The following is a 24,223-nucleotide window of genomic DNA, read 5'->3' on the forward strand; positions in this document are numbered from 1 at the left end:
CCCTGCACTTTTCTATAGAAAACACAGTCCGTAGAAATCCATGGAAAGTGAATGATTATTGACTACAAATAACGTACTGTATGTACATCTTTGTTCATTTTCAACACCGGCAGCAACGTATAGCGATTGTCAGAACAATTCGATTCTCTTCCACTAGATGGCAGAATTGACCCGGACACTGTCACATCCTATATCAGTTTCTGTGAAGAGGTTTGTCGCTCACATGCCAGTCATTCTTGAACAAAGACTTGAGGTGCTCTATGCCCACTGCCCAGTAACAATTCAATTAACACCTTATGTAAACAACAACAAAAGCAGACAAGAGCGTAGCGCTCGAATGTGTCATCTGGGCTCGACAGTTGAAAGTAGCAATGATTCGAAGTACAATGTTGATCGTTTTAGGGAAATTGCCCAGGAGGAACACGTTCGGGGTATAGTGAAAAAAGGATGTCCAAAGATAAATGAGTGCTAATAGGTTTGCTCACTTAGAAAGAAATTGAAGCGTGTGTGCTTCTTCATTGCTCATGGGAAGATGGAGGAAAAAAAAAAATAATAATAATAATGTGTGGAATGCGTACAACAACACAGAGAATATAAAAGTTCGAAAATGTTGCTTGTGTGTTATGCACGGCGGCGTGCCACGTGGGCACCAGGCCAGGCAATCTGTGGGAGCCAGAATTCTGGCGAGTAGTAGGGAGTCAAGTACTTCACTACTTTCACCCAATAAAACGTTTTGTAACTTTTAGATGATGCGCTTTTTAAAGGGGCATTTTCGACTGACTTTCTGTCATCGAAAACAACGAGACGTCATTTCTTCCGTCTGTGGACAATTTTCAAAATTCCGATTTTCTTTGTCGTCTTCGCTGGGGCTTGGAGATACGAGTTCAATTCTTTCTGTTGCCACACGTAACTCAAAACACCCTCTCTCCATTGAAATGAATGGAAAAGCAACAAAAGAATTGTGTAATTTTTTTAATAAGTAGCACACTACAATATTGTACGTTATAAAAACATAACATGATGAAATAAACCGCAAAGAATTGATTGTTTGTGCATCATATTTCAGTGTGACCGTGCAGCTCCTTCCGGGATGTGCACCTCGGCCACCTGGGGGAATTATAAAACAGACATACAGAAAAACATGCAAATGATCAGAACTAAGCTCAGTAAGCCGCAGTAATAATAGCTAGTTCTCGCAGAAGATGAAGAATATATGCCTGTGAGTATTGCCGTATTATCTGTCTACATGTGTTGCTCCACCCTTTGTTTGCCGCCTGTGGTGAAGTGAGTTGAGTTCACTACCACCATACAGTGCTTTTTCTCAAAAGCTTTGCTCACAAGTCAAAGCAAATGAATAAATAAATAAATAAATAAAGATAGTCCAAATTGACAGCTCATGTCCAGGTCAGTCGTATCTCAAGGCGCCGATCTACAATGAAATCTACAGTCACAATAATAAAAACATTGCAAAATGAATACCCCTCTTCCAACGTCATTACAAAATGTGCACTTTGACCTTTGGAAAGGCAGCTTTTCTTGAGTGTTTGAACGCAGTCATGATTTGATTGAACCTTGAGTCGCATTCCAAAAGATTTCTTGATTCCTTCATTGCAATTCTTCTACTTCGGAAACAATACCCTAGCGGATGCTGACGCAACGAAGGCTGTGTAGCAGGCTGGAAATGGGGTGAAATATTCACTCATTCGATGGTGGCAGGACTCTGAAGCGGTTTGTCCAATGGCGCACACCAGCAAGCGGTAAATTCCTCTATGTAATCCAGTCATAACCATTGCATGATACCCCTTCACTTTGGCCTCTTAAAGCATGACCTTAAATATTACGAATGTCTCAAAGGAGAGGCAAAAAAATGCCTCGAATGATTGATTAGCAGTCATGTACCTTACTGTCGCTTTGTAGAAAATAGGCCAAAACGTGGCAAACCAGCATAGAGTTTAGGTTCTTTTAGCAGGTTTGGCAATGAGCTGCCTCTCTCGCTCCAGCTCCTTCTCACGCTGGTGCTCCCGCTCAAGCGCCTCCTTCTGCTTGTGCTGCTGCAGCTTTAAAGCTCTTTTCTGAAACCACATGGAAACGATCAGTGACGATAAACCATAATTGACACCCAGAGGGGAACTAAAAAAAAAACAGATAAGTGCTATGAGTACACCTAAAATGTTATTATACATGCACATATACAATTAGTGACGCAGGTAACACAGAAAAGCAGGTCTTGGATGAGTAAAATAAGATGAAAAAATAGATTGATTAAAAAAAGGACACTTTAACAGGCAAAGAAATTACCTTGAGTTTTGTTGTCCTTTCATGGAGCAAAATCATCTCTTTCCTGATATTGACTAGTTTGTTGTGGTAAATCTTGGCCTCTGTAAACTGAAGCCAATCATCAAGTGAATGGGGGAAGATGTTTTCTGACCTTTGGGGCTTGGGAAGTGGTGCAAGTGAGGGTCAAACGTACCAGTGAGTTCAGGTCAAGTAAGGTGTTGCATTCTCGGAACTTGGTGACTTCTTGATCCAGTGTGTCCAACAATATGAGCTGATTTTGTCTGAAAAAGCATGTTACCAGGTCACTTTGTTTTTTAATTCAGTACAGAATACTTATGTACAGTTCAGCCTTATTTAACTTTTATTTTACTATAATCCTTATTTTATTGTTCCCCCCCATTTCCAACATTTATTTACAGTGTTGATGTTGAAACTGTGCGTAATTTTACAATACATCTTACAATCATACGAATGATTACACGTCGTATTTTTTTAGGGTGTTATTTGGCTGCGCCTTGAAATTCTGTCCATAAAAGTTATGAACAGAATCGGCGACAAAAGGGCAGCCTTGGCGGAGTCCAACCCTCACCGGAAACGAGTCCGACTTATTGCCGGCAATGCGGACCAAACTCTGACACCGGTCGTACAGGGACCGAACAGCCCGTATCAGGGGGTTCGGTACCCCGTACTCCCGAAAGCACCCCCAACAGGACCCCCCGAGGGACAGGGTCGAACGTCTTCTCCATTTCCACAAAACACATGGAGACTGGTTGGGCGAACTCCCATGCACCCTCGGGGACCCTGCTGAGGGTGTAGAACTGGTCCGCTGTTCCACGGCCGGGACGAAAACCACACTGCTCCTCCTGAATCTGAGATTCGACTTCCCGACGGACCCTCCTCTCCAGCAACCCTGAATAGACCTTACCAGGGAGGCTGAGGAGTGTGATGTTCCCTCATGGGAAGGCGTGTCGGTGGAATTGAGGAGGTCTTCGAAGTATTCTCCCCACCGACTCACAACGTCCCCATTCGAGGTCAGCAGCGCCCCATCCCCACTATACACAGTGTTGATGGTGCGCTGCTTCCCCCTCCTGAGACGCCGGGTGGTGGACCAGAATTTCCTCGAAGCAGTCTGGAAGTCGTTCTCCATGCCCTCACGGAACTCCTCCCACGCCTGAGTTTTTGCCTCAGCGACCCCCAAAGCTGCATTCCGTTTGGCCAGCCGGCACCTATCAGATGCCTTCGGAATCCCACAGGCCAAAAAGGCCCGATAGGACTCCTTCTTCAGCTTGACGGCAACCCTCATCGCTGGTGACCACCAACGGGTTCGGGGATTGCCGCCACGACATGCACGACACGCCACGTCCCTACATTACGGCCACAGCTCCGGGCGCGAAACATGGTCCGCTCGGACTCAATGTCCCCCACAAGCCCCGAGACGTGGGTGACGTTTTGCTGGAGGTGGGAGTTGAAACTCCTTCTGACAGGGGATTCCGCCAACGTTCCCAGCAGACCCTCACAATACGTTTGGGCCTGCCACGTCGGACCGGCATCTTCCCCCACCATCGGAGCCAACTCACCACCGGGTGGTGATCAGTTGACAGCTCCGCCCCTCTCTTCACCCGAGTGTCCGATGACACGACCACAAAGTCGATCATCGAACTGCGACTTAGGGTGTCCTGGTGCCAAATGCACGTGTGGGCACCCTTATGCTTGAACATGGTGTTCGTTATGGACAATCCGTGGTGAGCACAGAAGTCCAATAACAGAACACCGCTCGGGTTCTGATGGGGGGGCCGTTCCTCCCAATCACGCCCTTCCAGGTCTCACTCTCATTGCCCACGTGAGCATCGAAGTCCCCCAGCAGAACGATGGAATCCACAGCGGGATCGCTCTCCAGCACCCCCTCCAAGGACTCCAAAAAGGGTGGGTACTCTGAACTGCTGTTTGGTGCATTGGCACAAAGTATATCCACACCTGCTCGGCGCCTCTCACCCTGGGCAACTCCAGAGTGGAAAAGAGTCCAACCCCTCTCGAGAGGACTGGTACCAGAGCCCAAGCAGTGTGTGGACGCGAGCCCGACTACATCTCGTTGGAACTTCTCAACCTCATACACCAGCTCGGGCTCCTTCCCAGCCAGAGAGGTGACGTTCCACGTCGCTAGAGACAGCTTCTGTAACCGGGGATCAGATCGCCAAGGTCCCCGCCTTCGGCCACCGCCCAGCTCACACTGCGCCCGACCCCTATGGCCCCTCCCACAGGTGGTGAGCCCATAGGAAGAGGGACCCACGTTACCCTTTCGGGCTGTGCCGGCCGGGCCCAATGGGTACAGGCCCGGCCACCAGGCGCTCGCCTTCGAGCCCCACCTCCGGGCCTGGCTCAAGAGGGGGACCCTGGTGACCCGCATCCGGGCAAGGGAAACCTAGATCCATTTGATTTATTCTTCATAGGGGTTTTTGGAGCCGTGCTTCATCTGGTCCCTCACCTAGGACCTGTTTGCCATGGGTGACCGTACGAGGGGCGTGAAGCCCCAGAAAACTGAGCTCCTAGGATCATTGGGACACACAAACCCCTCCACCATGATAAGGTGACGGCTCAAGGAGAGGTTATCTTATATTATTCAGGTTAAATTGTCATGATACTAGATGACAGTTAAGAGTGTTAAAATGTTACTTAGCCTGTATAGTTAATAAAAGTTTTATAATGGCGCCAGTTTAAGCCTACCGTATTTTCACGACCATAAGGCGCACCGCAGCGTATTAAAAGGCGCAGTCTCAGTTACGGGGTCTATTTCTGCATTTAACATATACATAAGGCGCACCGTATTATTGGGTGCAGGCATGGTAAAACATACGCTAGCTTAAAACATATGCTAGCATGCATGCACGCTAAAACATACGCTCGCATGCATGCTAGCATATGTTTTTAAAAAGGCAGCGGGAGCAAAACTGAGTTCAGTTGTACTTTCTTGAAGTATTTAACAATGTACTCACGTTATTTTTGGATCAATCCTCATCCATAAATCCATCAAAGTCCTCATCTTCTGTATCCGAAATGAACAGCTGGGCAAGTTCTCAATCAAACACGCCGGGTTCCCTCTCGTACTCGTCGGAGTCAGTCTCGTTGTCAGGCGCTGTTCAGCAATGATGCCGATTTTCGCGAAAGCTTGGACAACAGTCAAATCAGATCCCTTAGCCCAGGCATCCACAATCCATCCACATATGGTGGCGTTAACTCGCTCGGCGCTTCGTCTTCTTGACTTGGCGAAGCTCGTTTTCCTGCTTCCTCCACTTGCGACCCATGGATTCGTTGATCTTGAATTCTCTCGCGACTGCTCGATTCCCATGTTCCTCCGCGTAACTGAGAGCTTTCAGTTTAAACTGTGCTTCGTAAGAGTGTCTCTTCGTAGGTGCCATTTTCGGGGGTCCTCAGCCAAACCGATGTTTTGCACAAGGCACATACCGGCGCTATATAGCTACTGGGGGCGTGCCTTTAGCGTCCTCCTATAGGCGCACCCTTCCCCCTTTAACGTCCGCCTTTCCTCTATATAAGCAGCGTGTCGGCAGGAAATGCTGGCAGTCAGTCAAGCGGAGCGCTCATCAAAGTCACACAACAACATTTACAGATTTTGGAACTCGGTGCACACATAAGGCGCGCCGCATTATAAGGCGGCCTGTCCATTTTGGAGAAAATGTAAGACTTTTAAGTACGCCTTATGGTCGTGAAAATACGGTAATTCATTAATTCACTTCACTTTATTTCCAATGACAAATTTTGCTTTGAAATTAGAACAACCTGGACGTCAACAAGTGTCACGGAATGGATTGTGATCAACTTGGGAGGTTCCACTGTACTCAGTGTTGAGATTGTTGAACGGTAAATTGATGATCTGGGGTCACCAATCAACTCACGTGAGCTCTTGGAGAGTCCGTTTCGAGTTCTGCAGGCCAGGCAGGTAGTGGGAGAGCAAGCCCTCTGTCAGCTTGTACACCGCCTCATTTTCTAGCGGGCCGGAGCTCTCCACATACACTCGCTCCTCCGCCGACAGCTGCACATCTGAAGGATAAACGCAAATATACACATTTACATTACGAGTTCAGCATTGACAGTACCTCCAGTAAAGACAGACTCTTTTAAGTAACACAGGAGTGACTATGACATTAGGGGTGTAGAGTATTGTAGATTAAAAGAGCATATTTCATACAAGCAAGGAAGCTAGAGCTCAGGCTTAAATCCAATTTAAAAAATATGGCTGGTACACAAGCATGACCTCCCAATCACACACATCTGGAGGATTTTTTCAAGGAACAATACGGAAATATCGTTAAGTCAAGTCTGTGTGGCAAATTACACACCTTCGATATGTGGAAGTTCACCCTGAGACAAGGGTCCCTCGTCCTCTATTCCCTCCATAAATGACTAGACGGCGCAACCTGTAAAAGATGCCAGGAAATCAGATGTTTCATACAATTTCCAAGTAAAGTGAACATCTATGAAAATCTGCGAATAACTGATGTCCCGCCCCAGCTGATGGGTATCGACTGGCCAAACAGAATGCAGCTTTGGTGGTCACCGAGGTAAAAACTCGTTGAGACCATGGAGAAGGACTTCCTGATAGCTTCGAGGAAATTCTGGGCCACCATCGAGGAAATTCTGGCCCACCATCGGACATCTCAGCAGGGGAAGGGGAGCCTGTGTACAGACTGTGTACAGCGGGGACAGGGCGCCGCTGACCTCGACTCAGGTCGTTATGAGTCGGTGGACCGAATACTTAGAAGACCGCCTCAATTCCACCGACACGCCTTCCTGTGAGGAAGCAGGGTCTGGGAACTCTGAGGTGGGCTCGCCTATCTCTGGGGTTGAAGTCACCGAGGTGGTTAAAAAAACTCCTCGGTGGCAGGATGAGATCCCCCCGGAGTTCCTAAAGGCTCTGCACAAATAACACTTTCCAGACTGATACATGTCAATTACTTTATTTCTCGCCTGTTCTTGAATTTCTTTGCATCGTGGCATTTAAAAAAAAATAAAGTGGGAAAAGCTGCAAAAATATAAGAATTTGGGAAGGGAAGAACAGCAGAAGTTTTCATGGCACTGTATCTGCTTTCAAATGTACGAAGTACAAATAAAGAAATTGCTCAAAAATACTATAAAACACTTGCTGGCATTCGTGATAACAGTTTCCTCCTAAAAAGTCACACAGAGAACGACTATCTAGATGAAGACATTGCTAGCATTTTTGACATATTTAAGTGTTATCTTAAACAGGAGCAGTAATGATGACAGAATTGCATCCGAAGCACGCACGGACCAGTGAACGCCACACATAACAAGTAGCAAACAATTCCTACTAGTTTGCGTAAGTTGTCGTACTACTAGTGAGCTGGATGTCAAAGATATTCATACATGCTCAAACTGCTTTCCATAAAGTTGTTTATTTGATAACTAGTACGCTCTGTTTCATAACTAGTAGGTCAACTTTTGCATACACTTAAACAACTGTACTAGTTGACAACTCTGCGCTACTAATACTACTAGTGACAGTATAAAATTTTACTAGTTCACATACAGTGTTCTATTAGTACTAATAGTAGCGCACAGATGTCAACTGGTGCACAGTTTTCCTCACTAGTAACATGGACTACTTGTATGCCAAAGCTGTCATTCTAGTGTGGAGAAATGTCATACAGTAGTGGAAATAACGTTACTAGTAACACACAGTTTTACTATTGAGCTGAACTAGTGAGGACAAAGAGCGTACTAGTATATGGACCTTAATTTCCTTTACATCCAGCTTGCTAGAAAGAGAGTTTAGTGCACTAGTTGAACGACTAGTTTAGTCAAGGGGTTGCATTCCACTGGCGTCTGGCATTTCTGCTCACTCGTAGGACAACATTACCATACTAGTCGCACAACTCCATCTGACGAGTGAAGCCTAAGTGGGCATTTCGGTTAGGAGGCTACTTGTGCGTGACACACGCCAACTAGTTAGGTGTAGTTAGTGTCTTCCAAAAACTACTTGACCCAGAAAGCTTTAAAAGACGCCAGAAAATCGGATGTTTTACCCAATTTATCAGCCACCACTGATCTCGTGAGGCGTTGCGTGCGTCACGTTGACATTGCAAAGCGGAACAGAGGGCGAAGGCTAGCTAACCAGCTAGCTTTTGCACCGTGTCCGTTCCTCTTTTTTTTTTTTTTTTATTTTATTTTAGGAGCCACACATCCAACAAATGACCGTTCGAGGTCGATTTACAACACATTACCCGTTGGAGTTTCTTTTCCGCGGTGACTCCAGGCGTGTATTTGGTGAGTTGTAGACAGAAGCTGCTAGCTACAGGAACCAAGGTTTACATTTTTTTTTTTTTTTTTTTTGGAGGTTGTTTGCAGATAACAAACGTCATGAGACTGAGCCGGTCACATGACCCGAGACCGCTCCACCAAACTTGCTATTTGACTTTCTTCCCCAGCGGGGCCGCTTGCTTCCAGTTAGTTGGGACGACTCCAAAGATGTCTCCGGCTGGGTGAAGGCGCTTGTCGAAAATATGTCGTAAGGTGAGGTTAGCCTTGTTCATGTCATGTGATTCTGAGGGAAAGGCAATTTGGCCAGCTGCTGACGCGACCAAATAGCTCGGCGTTACGTTACGTTACATTACATTACATTACATTACATTACGGGCTAGCCTGTTAATGTTTAGCCGCAGCTGTTTTATGGAAGAGGACTTATGATCTCTCCCTTTATTTGTCACGACGTGTTTCACCTTCTGGGCTGAAATTCTGGCCATTTGTGTCTACCTCGCTTCCTTTTAAAAACATGTTTGTCTCCGTTCATGTAAATGTCATTGAACTTCCGAAGCATGGGGATTTTTGTTTGATTTTTGAATATCAATTAAAACCCACGAAAACTACATTTTAAATTCCTTGTTATTTACCTGTTTTGAATCATACAATTTGGGGGGAAAGGGGTTTCATTCCAGTTCAACACTTGACTTTAAAAAATTATTATTATTTTTTTTAGATTACATCGTTTACCATTTTTGAGAGATGTCACGATTGATTGATTAAATCGAAAACAAATTGATCATCAAATTAATTGACTTTTCTTATTTTCTCAGTGCCATTGTTTATCTCAAAATTGGCAAAAGCCTTCCGCTTTTCAGCCTCTCAACGGTTAATATTCTGCAGTTTTCGGTATTCCGTAATGAAAGCAGGCTGATTATCTTGTTTAATCAAAATAAGACTTTTGCAAACTTGTGTTCCCATTCTACGTTAGCAGGTAATGGAAGCTATGTATTTCAAGGCCCCACTGCATTAGCAATATAATAATAATTAAAAAAAAAAAAAGTGGTACTAAGAATATATTCCAAATGTCATTTTGAGGTTGTTTTACCAACTGCGCATTGTGCAAACAAACTATTTTAAAGGGAAGAAAAGAACTGATTTGAGTTAAACGCTTTATGTAGTAAAGCATCTTAAAAATTCCAGCTTATGCAAGTTGAAAGGGTAGTAAAATGGAACAAGGCCTGAGGGTTAAATATGAAAACCATGATAAGAGTACGTGCTGATGAGTAATTATCGTTTCCATCTCTTCCAGGTGTCAGTGGTGTAAACGTGTGTTACTAGCAGCTACGCCATGTGAATGATTGACCCGGAGGAAAGTGTCCTGTATGCAGAGACCTGGTTCACTGTTGAAGATGTCCGGCGGTAGCTTGTTGAGCAAGGTGCGCTCCGCCTTTAGGAGAGAGCGGGACCACTGGGACATGAGCAGCGACACGGCACCCTTCGACTTCTCCGACGAGCTGGTGGAGGACGAAGCGCCGAAATTCACCAAGCTGAAGGTATGGAAAGCGGTTTGAGCATTTATTTGGGATCCTTGAAATCCCGCTTAGGGTCCATGAACTAATATGCTTTTTATTTTGCCCTCACTAGCAAGCAGAGGTGGGTCTAAGTCATATGTGGAAATCTTAAGTTACAGAGGCAGTAATCGAATTCCCAAAAATATTTCAAGCAAGTTGAGTCAAGTCATTACTTGGGTTAAGCAAGTCATACGTCAATTCATAAAATCTGTATTTGCGCATTAGACACTTTGCGCTCAGTGTCAGTACTTGCGTTAGATAACTGTACTAACGCTTTCACCATCAGGTTTTTTTTCACTGTTTCAAAACCAGTCTCCCTATTGTCTATTTATTGTCAATTAAACGCATTACAAACAAATGGCGCACTCAAAACGTTTTAGTCATTTAGTTTAAGTCCAAGTCAAGTCTGATGAATGCCGAGTCAAAGTCAAGTCTTTCATCCATTTTAGCCAAGCAATTCCCAAGTCCTAAAATGAGCTTCTCAAGTCCGACTCGAATAAAGTCTTGTGACTCCATTCCCCACCTCTGTTAGTAAGATAATTCAGTGCGCTAGTAGAATGACTTAATAGTAAAAAAAAAAATTTTGGCCTAGTAGCATGCAATTAAACCTTACTAGTAAATTACTTTGCTGCACCAGTAACACTACTAGGCCCAATGAGTAGGCATGTGTCATACACTAGTAGCCGCCTGGACCCTAGTAGTACCAAAATGCCCAATTGTAGTTTTGCCTCACTGGTAACTTGTAGTTGTCTTACGAGTATGCCAAAGTTGTACAGAAATGTCGTACAGTAGAAGAAAGCAATCGTGGAAAAAACGTAACTTCTTAAACCCGGCTATTCAACTAGAGTGCCAAAGTCATTCTACTTGTCTTACGAGTGAGGACAGAGAGCATACTAGTCGCTGGATATCAAGGATAATGAATAAATGCTCCCTCTGCTTTATGGAAAGCTGTTTTAGCATTTCTCTGAGCGTACTACTACGTTCTTTGTCTTCACTTATAAGACAATTCAGGGTACTAGTGGGATGACCTGGGGGTACTAGTACTACTATGGAGACCTTAAAGCTGCATATCAACTATATGGAATAAATTACTTTTTAAAAACCGGTTTGAGCATTTATTTGGGCATACTAGTACGTACCTCACTAGTAACACAATACAGCACACTAGTAGAACGACTGGGTCTTTTAAGTGGTGTTATGATTGATTCACTAATAGGACAACTTTGGCATATTCGTAGGACAACTACTTGTCAGGCAAAACTGTGCACTAGTTGAGAACTACTATATATGCTTCACTAGTGTTCAAAAATGTCATACAGCACGGGAAGAGCTGTAGTGGAAAAAAACTTTCATGGTAAAAGACAGTCGTTTTACTAGTCTGCTGAATTTTCTTATTCGCGAGGACAGAGAACGTCCGACATGGAACGTAAAGATGGATTTCACGGACGTCGAATAAAGGCTCAAACGGTTTTGCGTATGAAGGTGGTGGTCTCCGGCGAGATGTCGGACTACTCCGCCGGCGCGCCGTCCAACGGGGTGGCGGTCGACACGCAGGTGGTGGCGGGCCGTGCGGAAGACGACGACTCCCTGCTGGACTCTTCCTCCGGCCTGGGAAGCCCGGTCCTGAACGCGGACCCCTGCGACAGCTGCACCAAGAAGCGCGAGACGATGAAGCAGAGGAAGGTGATGAAGAGGCTGGTTGTCGCAGCTGTGCTCTACTTTCTCTTCATGATGGCTGAAATTATAGGTGAGCACGCGCGACGTCAGGGGGGGGGCTTAAGTATGGCTAAATACGGTCCACCTAGCATTTACACTTTCAAGAGTCTTGTAATATTTGTTGCGGTACATTTTTTTCCTTTCCTTTTTCGTTTTACTTCTTTCTTCATATAGCTAATTAATTCATTGATAATTAATTTATTGTAAAGTATGCTGTTGCAATCCTAAAATAAAAAAGATAGTAAAATGAGCAATTTTACATATGCATTTAAAAAAAAATAATCATTTAATGTGGTTACTACGTTATTGTAAATTAATAAAATGAAAAATATTAGTAATTATTTCATTGATGTATTTAAGTTTAAGTAATTAGAGAAAAAAACATTTGTAAAACCTGTAACTTTTATGACATCGTAAATTTGTATTAATTTTATTGAATTATTGGTTAATTTATTGTAAATAGAAACAAAAATGTGGAGTTAGTAATATACAATATATCTAATTTATTGTAAATAAAATAAATATTTGTAAAGCAAAATTTCATTAAAAAATCATTTTATTCAATACTTGGTTAATTTATAAATAATAAAACAAAATGCCAATACTAGTAAAACTATTGTACATACATTTTTTTTTACTTGTAATTAATACTTATTTAATTAAAATAAAAAATAAATCAGCCATGAGAATGATACAATAACAATTTGTATCCATTATTCATTTTATTGACACGTACTTGCTTTTAATCACATCTGTGAATCCCCCTGGTCGTCCATATGTCCATTTTCAAAATTAAATGTGTCCCTCAACAAAGGTTCACCCACCCCTCGTCTATATCCATTGTTGTCATAGTTTCTGCCCCTTTCCTTCGTCTTTTGTCATCTTTTTGGCTATTACATAATCGCACATACAGCTACTAGCAAGTTAAAGTATAACCTCCGCAACAGATGTAACTGATTCAAAGGGAAGTACACTCACTGACCTCAACATTAGATACACCTGCGTAATCTAATTTGAATAGTACTGGCTTTACAAATATCACCGTTATAGTCGCACTGTGGTAAAGTCATTAGTTAATGTGTTTGTCTTGGCAGTGGTGAACAGCTGCGGCGCATTAAATTGGCAGGTGTGCTGGAGGCGGGTTACTCACTTAACTTGTCCCCGGCGCGCATACAGACAAAGCATTCGCACTCACATCATTGGGAGTCTTCAACTCACCGATGATGGAACCGTAACATCTCGACTCGGATGTGCAGACGTGCGAGCTACTACGCCTCACCGCGCTGCCTGCCGACAATGCCAGAACATGTCAAACGTGGTCTTACGGTCACTAGAATGAACGCTTCATTAATCGGATGGACTTAATGGTCTCAGAAATGACCAAATAATAAAAGGCACACGCATTTTAACTTAAATGTAGCTTTAAAGTCCCTGTAAGGCAAAGGCTTTCTAAATTTGACACGACACAGAGAAAAATACTGTGAACAACACTGGCAAATTTGAATGATTTAAAAAAATAATAATAATAAATAATCCACACGCTGCTGTCACACCGGGATTTTCTAGTGTTTACCTTTCGCCTTCTATTCCATGACGTGTGCACTCACAGATGACAATGAGGCACTCTAAAGCGGCTGTGCTCTTCCGCTGTTCTTTGTGTGATGCGCGGGCATTCACAGCCAACAACGGGGCACTCTAAGGGACGAGCAGACTCTCCAATGGGGAGATGCATGCGCCAGATGAGGCGGGCGAAGGCGCAACTCTTATACAGCTCGGAAGGCGCAAAGTGCATCAATGGGCCTCGTTTTAGCCACGCACAAAAAAATCGTGAAAACTGACCTGGTGAGAAATGAACGCTCTATCTTCACAATCGAGTACTACACCGTTCACAGTCTTTGAATCTTTTTTAGCAGTTGTCTTCAAAGGAATAATATTTTAAGAAACAAATCTGTGAGTGGCGGCACGGTGGCCGACTGGTTAGAGCGTCAGCCTCACAGTTCTGAGGTGCGGGGTTCAATCCCCGTCCCCGCCTGTGTGGAGTTTGCATGTTCTCCCCGTGCCTGCGTGGGTTTTCTCCGGGCACTCCGGTTTCCTCCCACATCCCAAAAACATGCATTAATTGGAGACTCTAAATTGCCCGTAGGCATGACTGTGAGTGCGAATGGTTGTTTGTTTCGATGTGCCCTGCGATTGGCTGGCAACCAGTTCAGGGTGTACCCCGCCTCCTGCCCGATGACAGCTGGGATAGGCTCCAGCACGCCCGCGACCCTAGTGAGGAGAAGCGGCTCAGAAAATGGATGGATGGAAATCTGTGAGTTCCCTTCACAGGGAAGCTTTTGGTGTATATTCATCTTCTGGTGTGTATTCTTTTTTTCCACATGGCTTATTTGGAACAAGTGTCCCACAAGAGCGCAATACATGCCCAGAGGTAAATGGTCTCACGAGGCTTTAGGTCGCCGGTGTCAAACTGGTGACCCGCGGGCCAGATTCGGCCCGCCACATCATATTATGTGGCCCGCGAAACCAAATCATGCGCATCTACTTCGTGTTTCCAGCCAAAATACCAACATTGCAAATTGCCTTCACTTTTAAAAATAGGGAGATATTGCGAGCATTTTCTTTGTTACCGATGCTCTTTTTAAAATACATTAAATAATACCGTAGTGGAATCAAGTTTTTACTACCTTCTGATTTTAAAAGTAGCTATCCATCCATTTGTGTATATGTAATAATATGAAGCGATTCACCGGCATAGCGGCCCTCCAAGAGAAACCATAAGTACGACGTGGCCCGCGACAAAAATTGAGTTTGACACCCCTGCTTTAGATCAATTCTGAAATTCTGCAACCTTTGCCGCATTCGACTATTGCCTTTTTGGTTTTGGTTTTCTTGTCTGTGTCATGTAGCTAAATGAGATAACAAAAACATTAATCAGCTCTTGAGTATAATGTGGTGCAGTTGTACATGACTGTAAAACGACAGCCTCAGTATTTATTACAACTCTGACAATGTGATCTTCCGTGGAGGCTAATTATTAACCTACAGATACCGTTTTGTTTGTCGTCTGGATTATGTAATGATTTCCAAAACGACTTTCTATTGCACAGGTGTCAAACCGGTGGCCCAGGGGGCCAGATCCGGCCCGCCGCATCCTTTTATGTGGCCCGCGAAAGCAAATCAAAATTGCTCATTGTGTTCTGGTGTAATGCCATTGAAATGTAATAGTTGATTTTTATAGGCTTCTGATTTCAAAAGTGGCTATTCATCAATGTGTTGTGTATACTGTAAAGAAATTAACATTGCAAAGAGGAACTATGCAGCAAGGTTGGAAAAACAGTTTAGCGCTAACGACTCTAAATCAGTCTGGCATGCATTCCCATCGCTGACGATCCCCCCCCAAGCTGAGAACAATAGCACACTAGCCGACGACTTGAATACCTTCTACTGCAGATTTGAAGGCTGCCATTGTATGGTTTCTCTCAGGTGGCTATGTGTCAAACAGCCTCGCCATCATGACCGACGCTGTGCACATGTTGGCGGATGTGGTGGGTATCCTTTTCTCCCTGCTTGCTCTGTGGCTGTCCACTAAACCACCCACCAAGAGATTCACCTTTGGACTGCATCGCCTCGGTAAGGCTCTCCTTTCAAGACCCCAAAGTGATGCGTGACAATTCTTAACTGAGGAATGAGTGAAACCGATGGAACATTTAATCGAGGCGAAAATGAAACCATTACATTTTTGATATTTTGTGCTGTCTCTGGTGCAGAGGTGATATCGGCGGTCCTCAGTGTGACCCTCATCTACATCCTGACGGCGATACTGCTCTTTGAGGCCGTTCAGAGGACGCTTACGCAAGACTTCGACATCGACGGAGACGTCATGATCATCACGGCGGCTGTGGGCTTGGCTGTCAACCTCATGTGAGTCTGAATGTGTGCGGCGCACTAAATGAGAGCCGCCGTCCAGTGTGTGCGTGTGAGAGATGAATTTAAGTATAAGTGAGAGCGCGTGCGGGACAAGAGAGAGTGTGTTTTTTTTTTTTTAAGTGTGACTCCTGTAATATACGTTAAACATAAAAAAAAAAAATGCATTTCTATTCAGAATGGGCTTCTTATTAAACCAAGGTGGTCACCTTCACTCTCACGGCCACGGTCACCCTCACGGGGCCGCAGCTGCGTCGGGCTCGCAGTCCGCAGGGTCCGGACGCAACCAAAGGCCACGCGGCAGCCTGGCTGTCCGGGCCGCCTTCATCCACGCTTTGGGCGACCTCCTCCAGAGCGTCGGGGTTCTCATAGCTGCATACATCATCCGCTTCAAGGTTCCTTCAAATAATACCTCTTGTTTGTTTTTGTGTGTGTTTTTCAAAAAAAAATCTTTATGAAAGTCTGATTTGGATCAAATCCAGTTTCTGGTTTTCATCGATTTTCTCCCCTTCTCTTCTAGAAAAAGCAAATGACGATCTTGTTCCAAAGAAGTTTTGCTTTTTATTTCTTTCAGAAACAATGTACTAAAAGTATAGGTTTTTTTTCTTTCTTTCTTGGGGGGAAAAAAAAACTGTCCATTTTGTCAAAACACGTACAGTATCTTCCAAAAGTGGGTACACCCCTCACACTTTGGTATACATACTTGATTACCCATCTATTCATGTGACAAGAATGCAAAGTTGTGCACAGCTTGTATAACGGTGTAAATTTACTGTCTCCTCAAAATAACTCACAGCCATAAATGTCTTAAACTGCTGGCAACAAAGGTGAGTACACCCCTAAATGAAAATGTCTCAGGTGTGAATGGGGAGCAGCTGTGTTAAATTTGGCAAATAAACGTAGCAAAGGCTAGAAGAAAATTGTTAGTACATTATATTTCTTTAGTGTTGTACCATGAAAAGATAAAATACGATGTATACAAAAGTGTGAGGGTTATACCTACTTTGGCGAGATGCTGTATGCAAACACAGTCCTTAATAAATTCACATTTTAAATATGTAACAATTTAATATCGTGAGATCAGACGTCAAACTACATGCATTTGCCGTTGCATATTTCTGTAACGCCGCACCCCCTCTTTTCTTGTGTACGGGTATGGCATGGTGACCTCAGAAAAATATTTGTGGCAGGGAAAAGCATGTCAGAAAAAGTTGACAACATGTCAATAACGCTATGCTTTTGCAAAGAATGTGAAAATGATTCAGCTCGTGTTGTCTCGACTTGGTATTAAGGTTGCCAATCTTTTATTTATTTATTTTAAATAGGGGGGCAGAAAAGTTACTAACTTGGCAAGACTAAATCTGCTTTTGCAAACTAGCCCCTCTCTGTTCGCAGCTATGTTGTAAGTGTAAGAATTTTTGTTTTTATAATAAAAAAAAAATGGCACTCTATAATATTTTACTTGACGTACTAAATTATCTAAAAACAGAGTAATAACGTAAATAAATCGAATTTGGAAGAATTAAGATCCTTGTGCATCATGATTTAATGCTACAATCCAAATTGAGGCATTATAACGCAGTCATGCAGGCACATGAAGAAGAATAGTACTACTTCTGCTACTACTGTGACTCAGTAAGATGCAGTAATTTGAAATTTATGCCAGTGAATATTGTTATATTACATGAGTTGCTCCACCGTTTTTGTTCAAGTAACCGTAAGCTTCTAAAACAACAAGTGTCGATGCTAATTGTTAGCATGTCAGTGGTGTTTTGCGTTGTTTGTTCGCATTTAAGCGCAACGCACTTTCTGAAGGCAAAGCTGTGTGGTTGCTTTAAATACAGAACATGTGATGATCTTTGTTGTATGTTTAGTTTAAGCGTAAACTTCAACCCGGAGTGGCAATAAACAGCTGGAAGCGTCTTTTTGTAATCTTTCGCCATCTGCTAAACACCTGCTTGTTGTGAATTGAATTGAGTTGCGTTCCATACAGCGCTTGTATCTCGAGTTTCTGCTATCAAGTCAAAGCAAAAAAAAAAAAGCCAAATGACGACTCGTACCTCAAGCCACGGCTTTGTGTTAGTGTATTTGCACTTTTATTGAATAAAGTGGCCAATGAATTTGTTCACCAAAATATGAAGGTGCTCTGTCTCTCCCTCCTCAGCCGGACTATAAACTGGCAGATCCCATCTGCACCTACATCTTCTCAGTCCTGGTTCTGTTCACCACAGTCCGCATCATACGTGACACGACAGTCATCGTGCTGGAAGGCAAGTATCAGCTTTTTACCCAAACGTGCGACCGTGTGCTCTTCCACGAGGATTCATGCAGTAGTTTTCCCTTGTTTGGGCGCCGTCCAGGCGTGCCCAGACACCTCGACACTGTGCGGATCAAAGAGGATCTCCTGAAGCTGGAAGCCGTGCAGTCGGTCGATGAGCTGAATATTTGGGCGCTGACTGCGGATAAAACTGCAGCGCTTGTGCATCTTCAGCTCAGTGAGTCACTTCAGCACAATTTGCAAACACTCATAAGCTCCGTTTCATGGCTTCAAACGGGAACTGGACGTTAATGTACTCGCGCTTGGCTCCGTTACTCAGATTCATTTGTAACCATTTGTCTCCACCTCCTTCCTTCTTTTTTTTTTTTTTTTTTTGAACCATTTTAGTGGTGTGAATGCACATTTAATGGAACTTCCCAACGTTGTGGCTTTTTTCAATCCCCGGCCCCGCCTGTGTGGAGTTTGCATGTTCTCCCCGTGCCTGCGTGGCTTTTCTCCGGGCACTCCGGTTTCATCCCTCATCCCAAAAACATGCGCTAAATTGCCCGTAAGTGTGAATGGTTGTTTGTTTGTATGTGCCCTGCGATTGGCTGGCAACCAGTTCAGGGCGTACCCCGCCTCCTGCCCGATGATAGCTGGCATAGGCTCCAGCGCGCCCGCGACCCTAGTGAGGAGAAGCGGCTCAGAAAATGGATGGATGCATGGTATACATCACATTTGTTCCTTTTGGCTCTGAAAGCACTTTTTACCAATTGAAACCTATGAAAATCTCTTCTTTTAATTCCTTGTTATCATTTAATGATACAGTTTGGGTAAAATGGGTTTCATTCTGGACTCAACATTCGAAAATGTAAGTTTTTTTGTTTTGTTTTGTTTTCTACTGCATTGCCGCTACATCATTTATCAATTTTTGGACAAAGGAGCAGTTTCATGTAATATTTATTCTTAGAAATAAAATAAGCCGCTGTATAATGGTTTGCTGCGTTCCAGAAGAGCAAATGAGTGACATTTTTAATATTAAGAAGTAGAAAGTCCGTGTTCGTTTAAAAACTTTCACCTGTTAAAGAAACAAAGAACCTTCCAAATTACAGTCTGTGTACGTGCTAAAGATGGCCGCGAACAAGCTGAAAATCGAACGAAGCCTGAGGGTTAAACAACAATTGCGTGACGCAGCACTGACCTGTCAGGACAGAAATCGTCACGCTCTAATTTCCTCGAGCCTTGTGCTGCTTCTACTGGTGTAGTGTAAATACAGATTTGATGATGAAGCACCGAAGAAGACCGTCTCAACTAAGCTGCAAAAATAGGAGTTGAATAAATAACTGTGAGTATTGGTTACTTTGCCTGTCTGCATGTGTTGCTCCCACTTGTGTTCAAATACACTGCAAGTTGTTTAAAGGATGAGAATTGATGTTAGCTTTGTGAGCTCTTCGATAGTGTTTTGCATTGTGTGTTAGCATTAAGCTAGCAGACCCGTCGGCTTGCTTTGTTTTACGTTTAGTTTTCAAAGTAAACGGCCAACTCCCGCTTGTTGTGCTCCATCCTGGCGAGCGCTCCCAACTCAATTGTGTTAATTTTGCATGCGCACTTTTGCAACCTCACGTTCCTTTGTTGTGCTCGCAGCGCCGTCAAGTGCCAGCGAGTGGGAGGACGTCCAGGCAAAGGCCCGCCACCTGCTGCTTCACACCTACGACCTGACCAGATGCACGGTTCAGGTCCAGACGCACAGGCAGAGGCCCGTGCGCACCTGTGCGCACTGTCAGCAGCCCAGCGCTTAAACTGGACATTTCTACTGCTCTCACTTCTTCCTCTCTGTGCGTTTCTTTGGAGCCACTTGTTGGCGAGTCCGGGCAGAAGGCACCTGGGTGTTGCACCGCCCAGAAGTAACACTCCTGGTGAAAGAAAGGATTATGAGGACCGACTGCTCTTTGACATGTTCAGCTCAGGAACATGAACCATCAGCACTTTCTTTTAAATCACCACGAAGGCCTATTTATCTGTGTTTTACACTTTGATTTATGGCAACTGGTGAATAGTTTTTGTTATTGTGTTTTGGGCCTGTATGTTACTTTAACTATGGAAAGCCTTTCGAGAATTTATTCAGTAGCCTTGATATCCATCTTAAGGTCCATGTACTCTTTGCTCTTTGTCCTCACGAGTAAGACAACTCGGCGCACTAGTAAAATGGTTGTGTCTTACTAGTAATGTTTTTGTTTCCCCCCACTACTTGATAACATTTCTACACACTATTAGGACAACTTTGGCTACTGCATGCTACTACTACTACTACTACTACTGACATAAAATTCTACTAGTTAACATCTAGAGCTTGATGTCAACTACTGCAGAGTTTTGCCTCACAGGTAACATGTAGTTATCCTACTAGTGCAGTTTTGCCTCGCTTGTAAGGACAGAGAGGTTCCCAGTACTTGGACCTTAAGGTGGATATCAAGGATATGGAATTAATGCTCAAACGGCTTGCCGTAGTTTACCGGAAAAGTACAGCAGACTGAATCACTTAATGCAGCTCATTGTACTTGCGTTACTAGCCTTTAACTAAAGTCACTTTCTGCTCAACTGACCCGCACTAATATTTGAACTCAATTGTGTCAACGCTGACTGCAGAGTTGAAGCCGGCAGCAGCAGCCGAGTGCAATGAAGGCCGCTGTACCTCATTGGTGGCTGACAGCGTTGTGGCACTGAGTCAACTCTCCTCCAGTATTTCCCGTGTTCACAAATAGTAATGCTCTTCATATTCGTCACAGGATGTCCAAATCTGGATCACATGCTTTGTTTTGTAATAAAATATTGTTTCACTCACAATGCTTCAAATGTTTCTCTTGTAAATGCGCTAATAATATAGTCACATTTAATACAAAGCATTGAAAAAATGATCAAATTAACAATGCAATGAGCAACATCAACACTAAAGCTTAATTTGACACTGAGTGGTAATAATTCAATATTTATTACCGTACTATTGCAGAGTACTTTTTACAATTGCAAACCTTATAAATGCATTAAAACTACATTGACTGTAACGTCCTCACCCTCCACTGGGTGGTGCACTTTTATAATGCTGTAAAACCAGCACTGTACTGTACTGAAATTAGACAGGATTGCTAAGGAGAGTACATTACTGTAATGTAATGCATTTGCTGATTACAACTTGGCTTATAGGATCAGCACCTTTAACGCTTTAAATGATTTTTTTCATTCTAAATGAAAAATGTTTTAGTGTTCAACAACCGTCATAGCAAATGTGTGCATAACGCGTCTAACTTATTTTGAGACATTTGCCATGAGGAATTTCACTTAGGAAATTGTAAACATGTTGGGAAAGTAAAGTGTTTGTGTTTCAATTGAAGTATTATCACAGTTTATTAATGAGATCTAGAATTATATAGAAATTGGTAGGTTGTTGGTCTACAAATGAATGGTATCGTGGTTCAAATAGCTGATTTAGTATATTTATTCATTTGAAATTGGTAGTGCAGTGGGGCATATATATATATAGTTCTGAGGACCGAGGTTCAATCCCCGGCCCCGCCTGTGTGGAGTTTGCATGTTCTCCCCGTGCCTGCGTGGCTTTTCTCCGGGCACTCCGGTTTCCTCCCACAGGTGTGAATGCGAGTGCCAATGGTTGTTTGTTTCTACGTGCCCTGCGATTGGCTGGCAACCAGTCCAGGGTGTACCCCCCCTCCTGCCCGAGTGAGGATGAGCGGCTCAGAAAATGGATGGATGGATGTTTCTCGTAGCTGATTAAAAAAAGGTTCTATTATCTAGAAATATGTAGTGTAGTGGTTCATGTGAGGTATATAATTATCTAGAAATTGGTATCGTTGCTGATTAAAAAAGTTTATATTGTTGGGAAATATGTAGTGTGGTGGTTCACATAGCTGACTAATGAGGTATATAAATATAAATTATCTAGAAATTGGTAGGGTCGTGGTTCACGTTGCTGACTAATCAAGTCTATAAATATCTAGAAATTAGTAGCGTAGTGATTCACATAGCTGATTAAAAAAGATAGAAATGTGTAGTGGTTCACATAGCTAACTAATCCCATCCAATCTAATATACCGCTTATCCGAGGTCGGGTCGCGGGGGCAATAGCGTTAGCGGGGACGCCCAGACTTCCCTCTCCCCAGCCACTTCGTCCATCTCTTCCGGGGGGGATCCCGAGGCGTTCCCGGGCCAGCCTAAGGATGTAGTCTCTCCAGCGTGTCCCGGGTCGTCCCAGGGTTCTCCTCCTGGTGGGACGTGCCCGGAACACCTCACACCAGGGAGGCGTCCGGGAGGCATCGAATCAGGTGCCCCAGCCACCTCATCTGGCTCCTCTCGATGTGGAGGAGCAGCGGCTCAACTCTGAGATCCTCCCGAGCTTCTCAACCTATCTCTAAGGGAGAGCCCGGACACCCTGTGGAGGAAACTCATTTCGGCCGCTCATCATCTGCAAAAAGCAGAGATGCAATGCTGAGGCCACCAAACCGGACCCCCTCTACGCCTCGCCTGCGCCTTGAAATTCTGTCCATAAAAGTTCAGTTGTTTCTGCCAGTTCTGTCCTAACCCTAACCCATCAGCTGCCTCAGGAGTCCCACAGGCCAAAAAGGCCCGATAGGACTCCTTCTTCAGCTTGACGGGATCCCTCAACGGGTTCGGGGATTGCCGCCACGACAGCCACCAACCAATTAGCTGACTAATCAAGTTTATAATTATATAGAAAATGGTAACATAGTTGATCATATAGATGACTTCTAAAATTAGTCTCGTGGTTAACGTAGCTGACCAAGCCAACAACCATTTTATCAAATCACTGGTCATCTAGAAAGGTTATTGTTGTCATCTAGCCCGAATGGTAATTGTTCAAATAGCTGACTAATAGTCAATAACTGTAATGAGCAAAGCACCTTGGATGTTTGTGTGTTGCGACACACTTGATACGTCACGCCCACAAAGTCCTTCCGACACACGACATCCTTCCTCCTCTGCTATTGTTTCCTGAAATAACATTTCAGCTGCACACGCTGTAGCTTGATATGCAGTACAAATACTTCCGATACATTTTTGAACTTGCATCACTTTCATGACGTGACGCGACTGGAGGCGACCACTCAACTCAAAACGTTGAAGCAAAGAGCGAAAATGTTCCACGGGGATGAATGCGATTCCGGGAAACCTCGCCGAGACTCGCCCATTGTGATGCGATTAATCATTGAGGAGGCAACAGTCGAGCTGTGTTCAATACAACCGCACACACTACAGCGACTGAGTGACTTAGGCTGGTCTCGAAGTGGCAAGATAAATATACTCTATACTTATTATCTAGACATTGGTAGTGTAGTGGTTCACATAGTGACTAATAAAGTCTGTAATAGTCTAGAAATTGGTCCTGTAATGATTCACGTAGCTGACTAATAAAGTCTATTTATCTAGAAATTGGTACGTCCCACCGTGAGGAGACCCCGGGGACGACCCAGGACAAGCTGGAGAGATTACATCCTTACAGCCCAGTCTGGACGTCCCTGCTAAAGCTACTGCCCCTGTGACCCGACCTCAGATAAGTGGTAGAAGATGGATGGATGGATGGATTGGTACAATAATGGTTCACAGTGACTAATAAAAGTTTATTTATGATTGTTAGTAATTATCTAGGAAGTGGTCGTGTACTTATTCGCATAGCTTACTTACTTGTCCCTTTAGGGGTCGCCACAGCGTGTCATCCTTTTCCATGGAAGCCTATCTCCTGCATCCTCCTCTCCAACACCAACTGCCCTCCTGTCTTCCCTCACGACATCCATCAACCTTCTCTGTGGTCTTCCTCTCGCTCTCTCGCCTGGCAGCTCCATCCTCATCATCCTTCTACCAATATACTCACTATTTCTCCTCTGGACGTGTCCAAACCATCCAAGTCTGCTCTCTCGAACTTTGTCTCCAAAACATCGAACCTCGGCTCTCCCTCTGATGAGCTCATTTCTAATTTCATCCAACCTGGTCACTCCAAGAGCGAACCTCAACAACTCCAGCTCTGCTTCCTGTCGTCTCTTCAGTGCCACTGTCTCTAATCCGTCCATCATGGCTGGCCTCACCACTGTTTTATAAACTTTGCCCTTCATCCTAGCAGAGACTCTTCTGTCACATAACACACCTGACGCCTTCCTCCACCCGTTCCAACCTGCTT

General features: G+C 44.0%; 2 protein-coding genes across 5 annotated transcripts; one reads left to right on the plus strand and one right to left on the minus strand.

The window, feature by feature from the left end:
- Positions 1 to 957: 957 nt before the first annotated feature.
- On the minus strand, positions 958 to 8,686 carry bloc1s6 (biogenesis of lysosomal organelles complex-1, subunit 6, pallidin). 3 transcript variants are annotated; one of them, XR_009785107.1, is made up of 7 exons: positions 8,535 to 8,686; positions 6,630 to 6,707; positions 6,186 to 6,330; positions 2,471 to 2,558; positions 2,299 to 2,385; positions 1,900 to 2,072; positions 958 to 1,107 (listed from the first exon to the last, which is right to left on the minus strand). XR_009785107.1 is itself a non-coding variant. In XM_061751371.1 (6 exons), exons 2-6 carry the CDS (start codon positions 6,685 to 6,687, stop codon positions 1,953 to 1,955), a joined length of 498 nt encoding a protein of 165 aa, XP_061607355.1. In that variant the 5' UTR covers positions 6,688 to 6,707; positions 8,535 to 8,686; the 3' UTR covers positions 958 to 1,952. The 3 variants fall into 3 exon arrangements, 1 of the variants encoding a protein (XP_061607355.1); XR_009785109.1 differs by lacking the exon at positions 8,535 to 8,686 and adding an exon at positions 8,337 to 8,413; XM_061751371.1 differs by having other exon boundaries at positions 958 to 2,072.
- slc30a4 (solute carrier family 30 member 4) lies at positions 8,687 to 24,157 on the plus strand. 2 transcript variants are annotated; one of them, XM_061751354.1, is made up of 9 exons: positions 8,687 to 8,823; positions 9,863 to 10,106; positions 11,607 to 11,871; positions 15,324 to 15,470; positions 15,608 to 15,761; positions 15,943 to 16,159; positions 17,929 to 18,034; positions 18,125 to 18,259; positions 23,479 to 24,157. In XM_061751354.1, exons 2-9 carry the CDS (start codon positions 9,936 to 9,938, stop codon positions 23,589 to 23,591), a joined length of 1,308 nt encoding a protein of 435 aa, XP_061607338.1. In that variant the 5' UTR covers positions 8,687 to 8,823; positions 9,863 to 9,935; the 3' UTR covers positions 23,592 to 24,157. The 2 variants fall into 2 exon arrangements, with proteins under 2 accessions (XP_061607338.1, XP_061607329.1); XM_061751345.1 differs by lacking the exon at positions 23,479 to 24,157 and adding an exon at positions 19,666 to 20,865.
- Positions 24,158 to 24,223: the final 66 nt, after the last annotated feature.

The sequence above is a fragment of the Phyllopteryx taeniolatus genome, chromosome 2 (assembly GCF_024500385.1).
Source record: "Phyllopteryx taeniolatus isolate TA_2022b chromosome 2, UOR_Ptae_1.2, whole genome shotgun sequence".
In the NCBI taxonomy this organism is placed as follows: Eukaryota; Metazoa; Chordata; class Actinopteri; order Syngnathiformes; family Syngnathidae; genus Phyllopteryx; species Phyllopteryx taeniolatus.

Bases quoted from the DNA above. Each gene is read 5' to 3' on its own strand.
- bloc1s6 (XM_061751371.1), bottom strand. From the start codon at position 6,687: ATGGAGGGAATAGAGGACGAGGGACCCTTGTCTCAGGGTGAACTTCCA. The intron at 2,386-2,470 runs GTACGTTTGACC...GATTGGCTTCAG, and splicing joins TACTTGACCTGAACTCACTG to TTTACAGAGGCCAAGATTTA. The intron at 2,073-2,298 runs GTAATTTCTTTG...ATGTGGTTTCAG, and splicing joins AAAGGACAACAAAACTCAAG to AAAAGAGCTTTAAAGCTGCA.
- slc30a4 (XM_061751345.1), top strand. From the start codon at position 9,936: ATGCAGAGACCTGGTTCACTGTTGAAGATGTCCGGCGGTAGCTTGTTG. The intron at 10,107-11,606 runs GTATGGAAAGCG...TTGCGTATGAAG, and splicing joins CGAAATTCACCAAGCTGAAG to GTGGTGGTCTCCGGCGAGAT. The intron at 15,762-15,942 runs GTGAGTCTGAAT...ATTTCTATTCAG, and splicing joins GGCTTGGCTGTCAACCTCAT to AATGGGCTTCTTATTAAACC.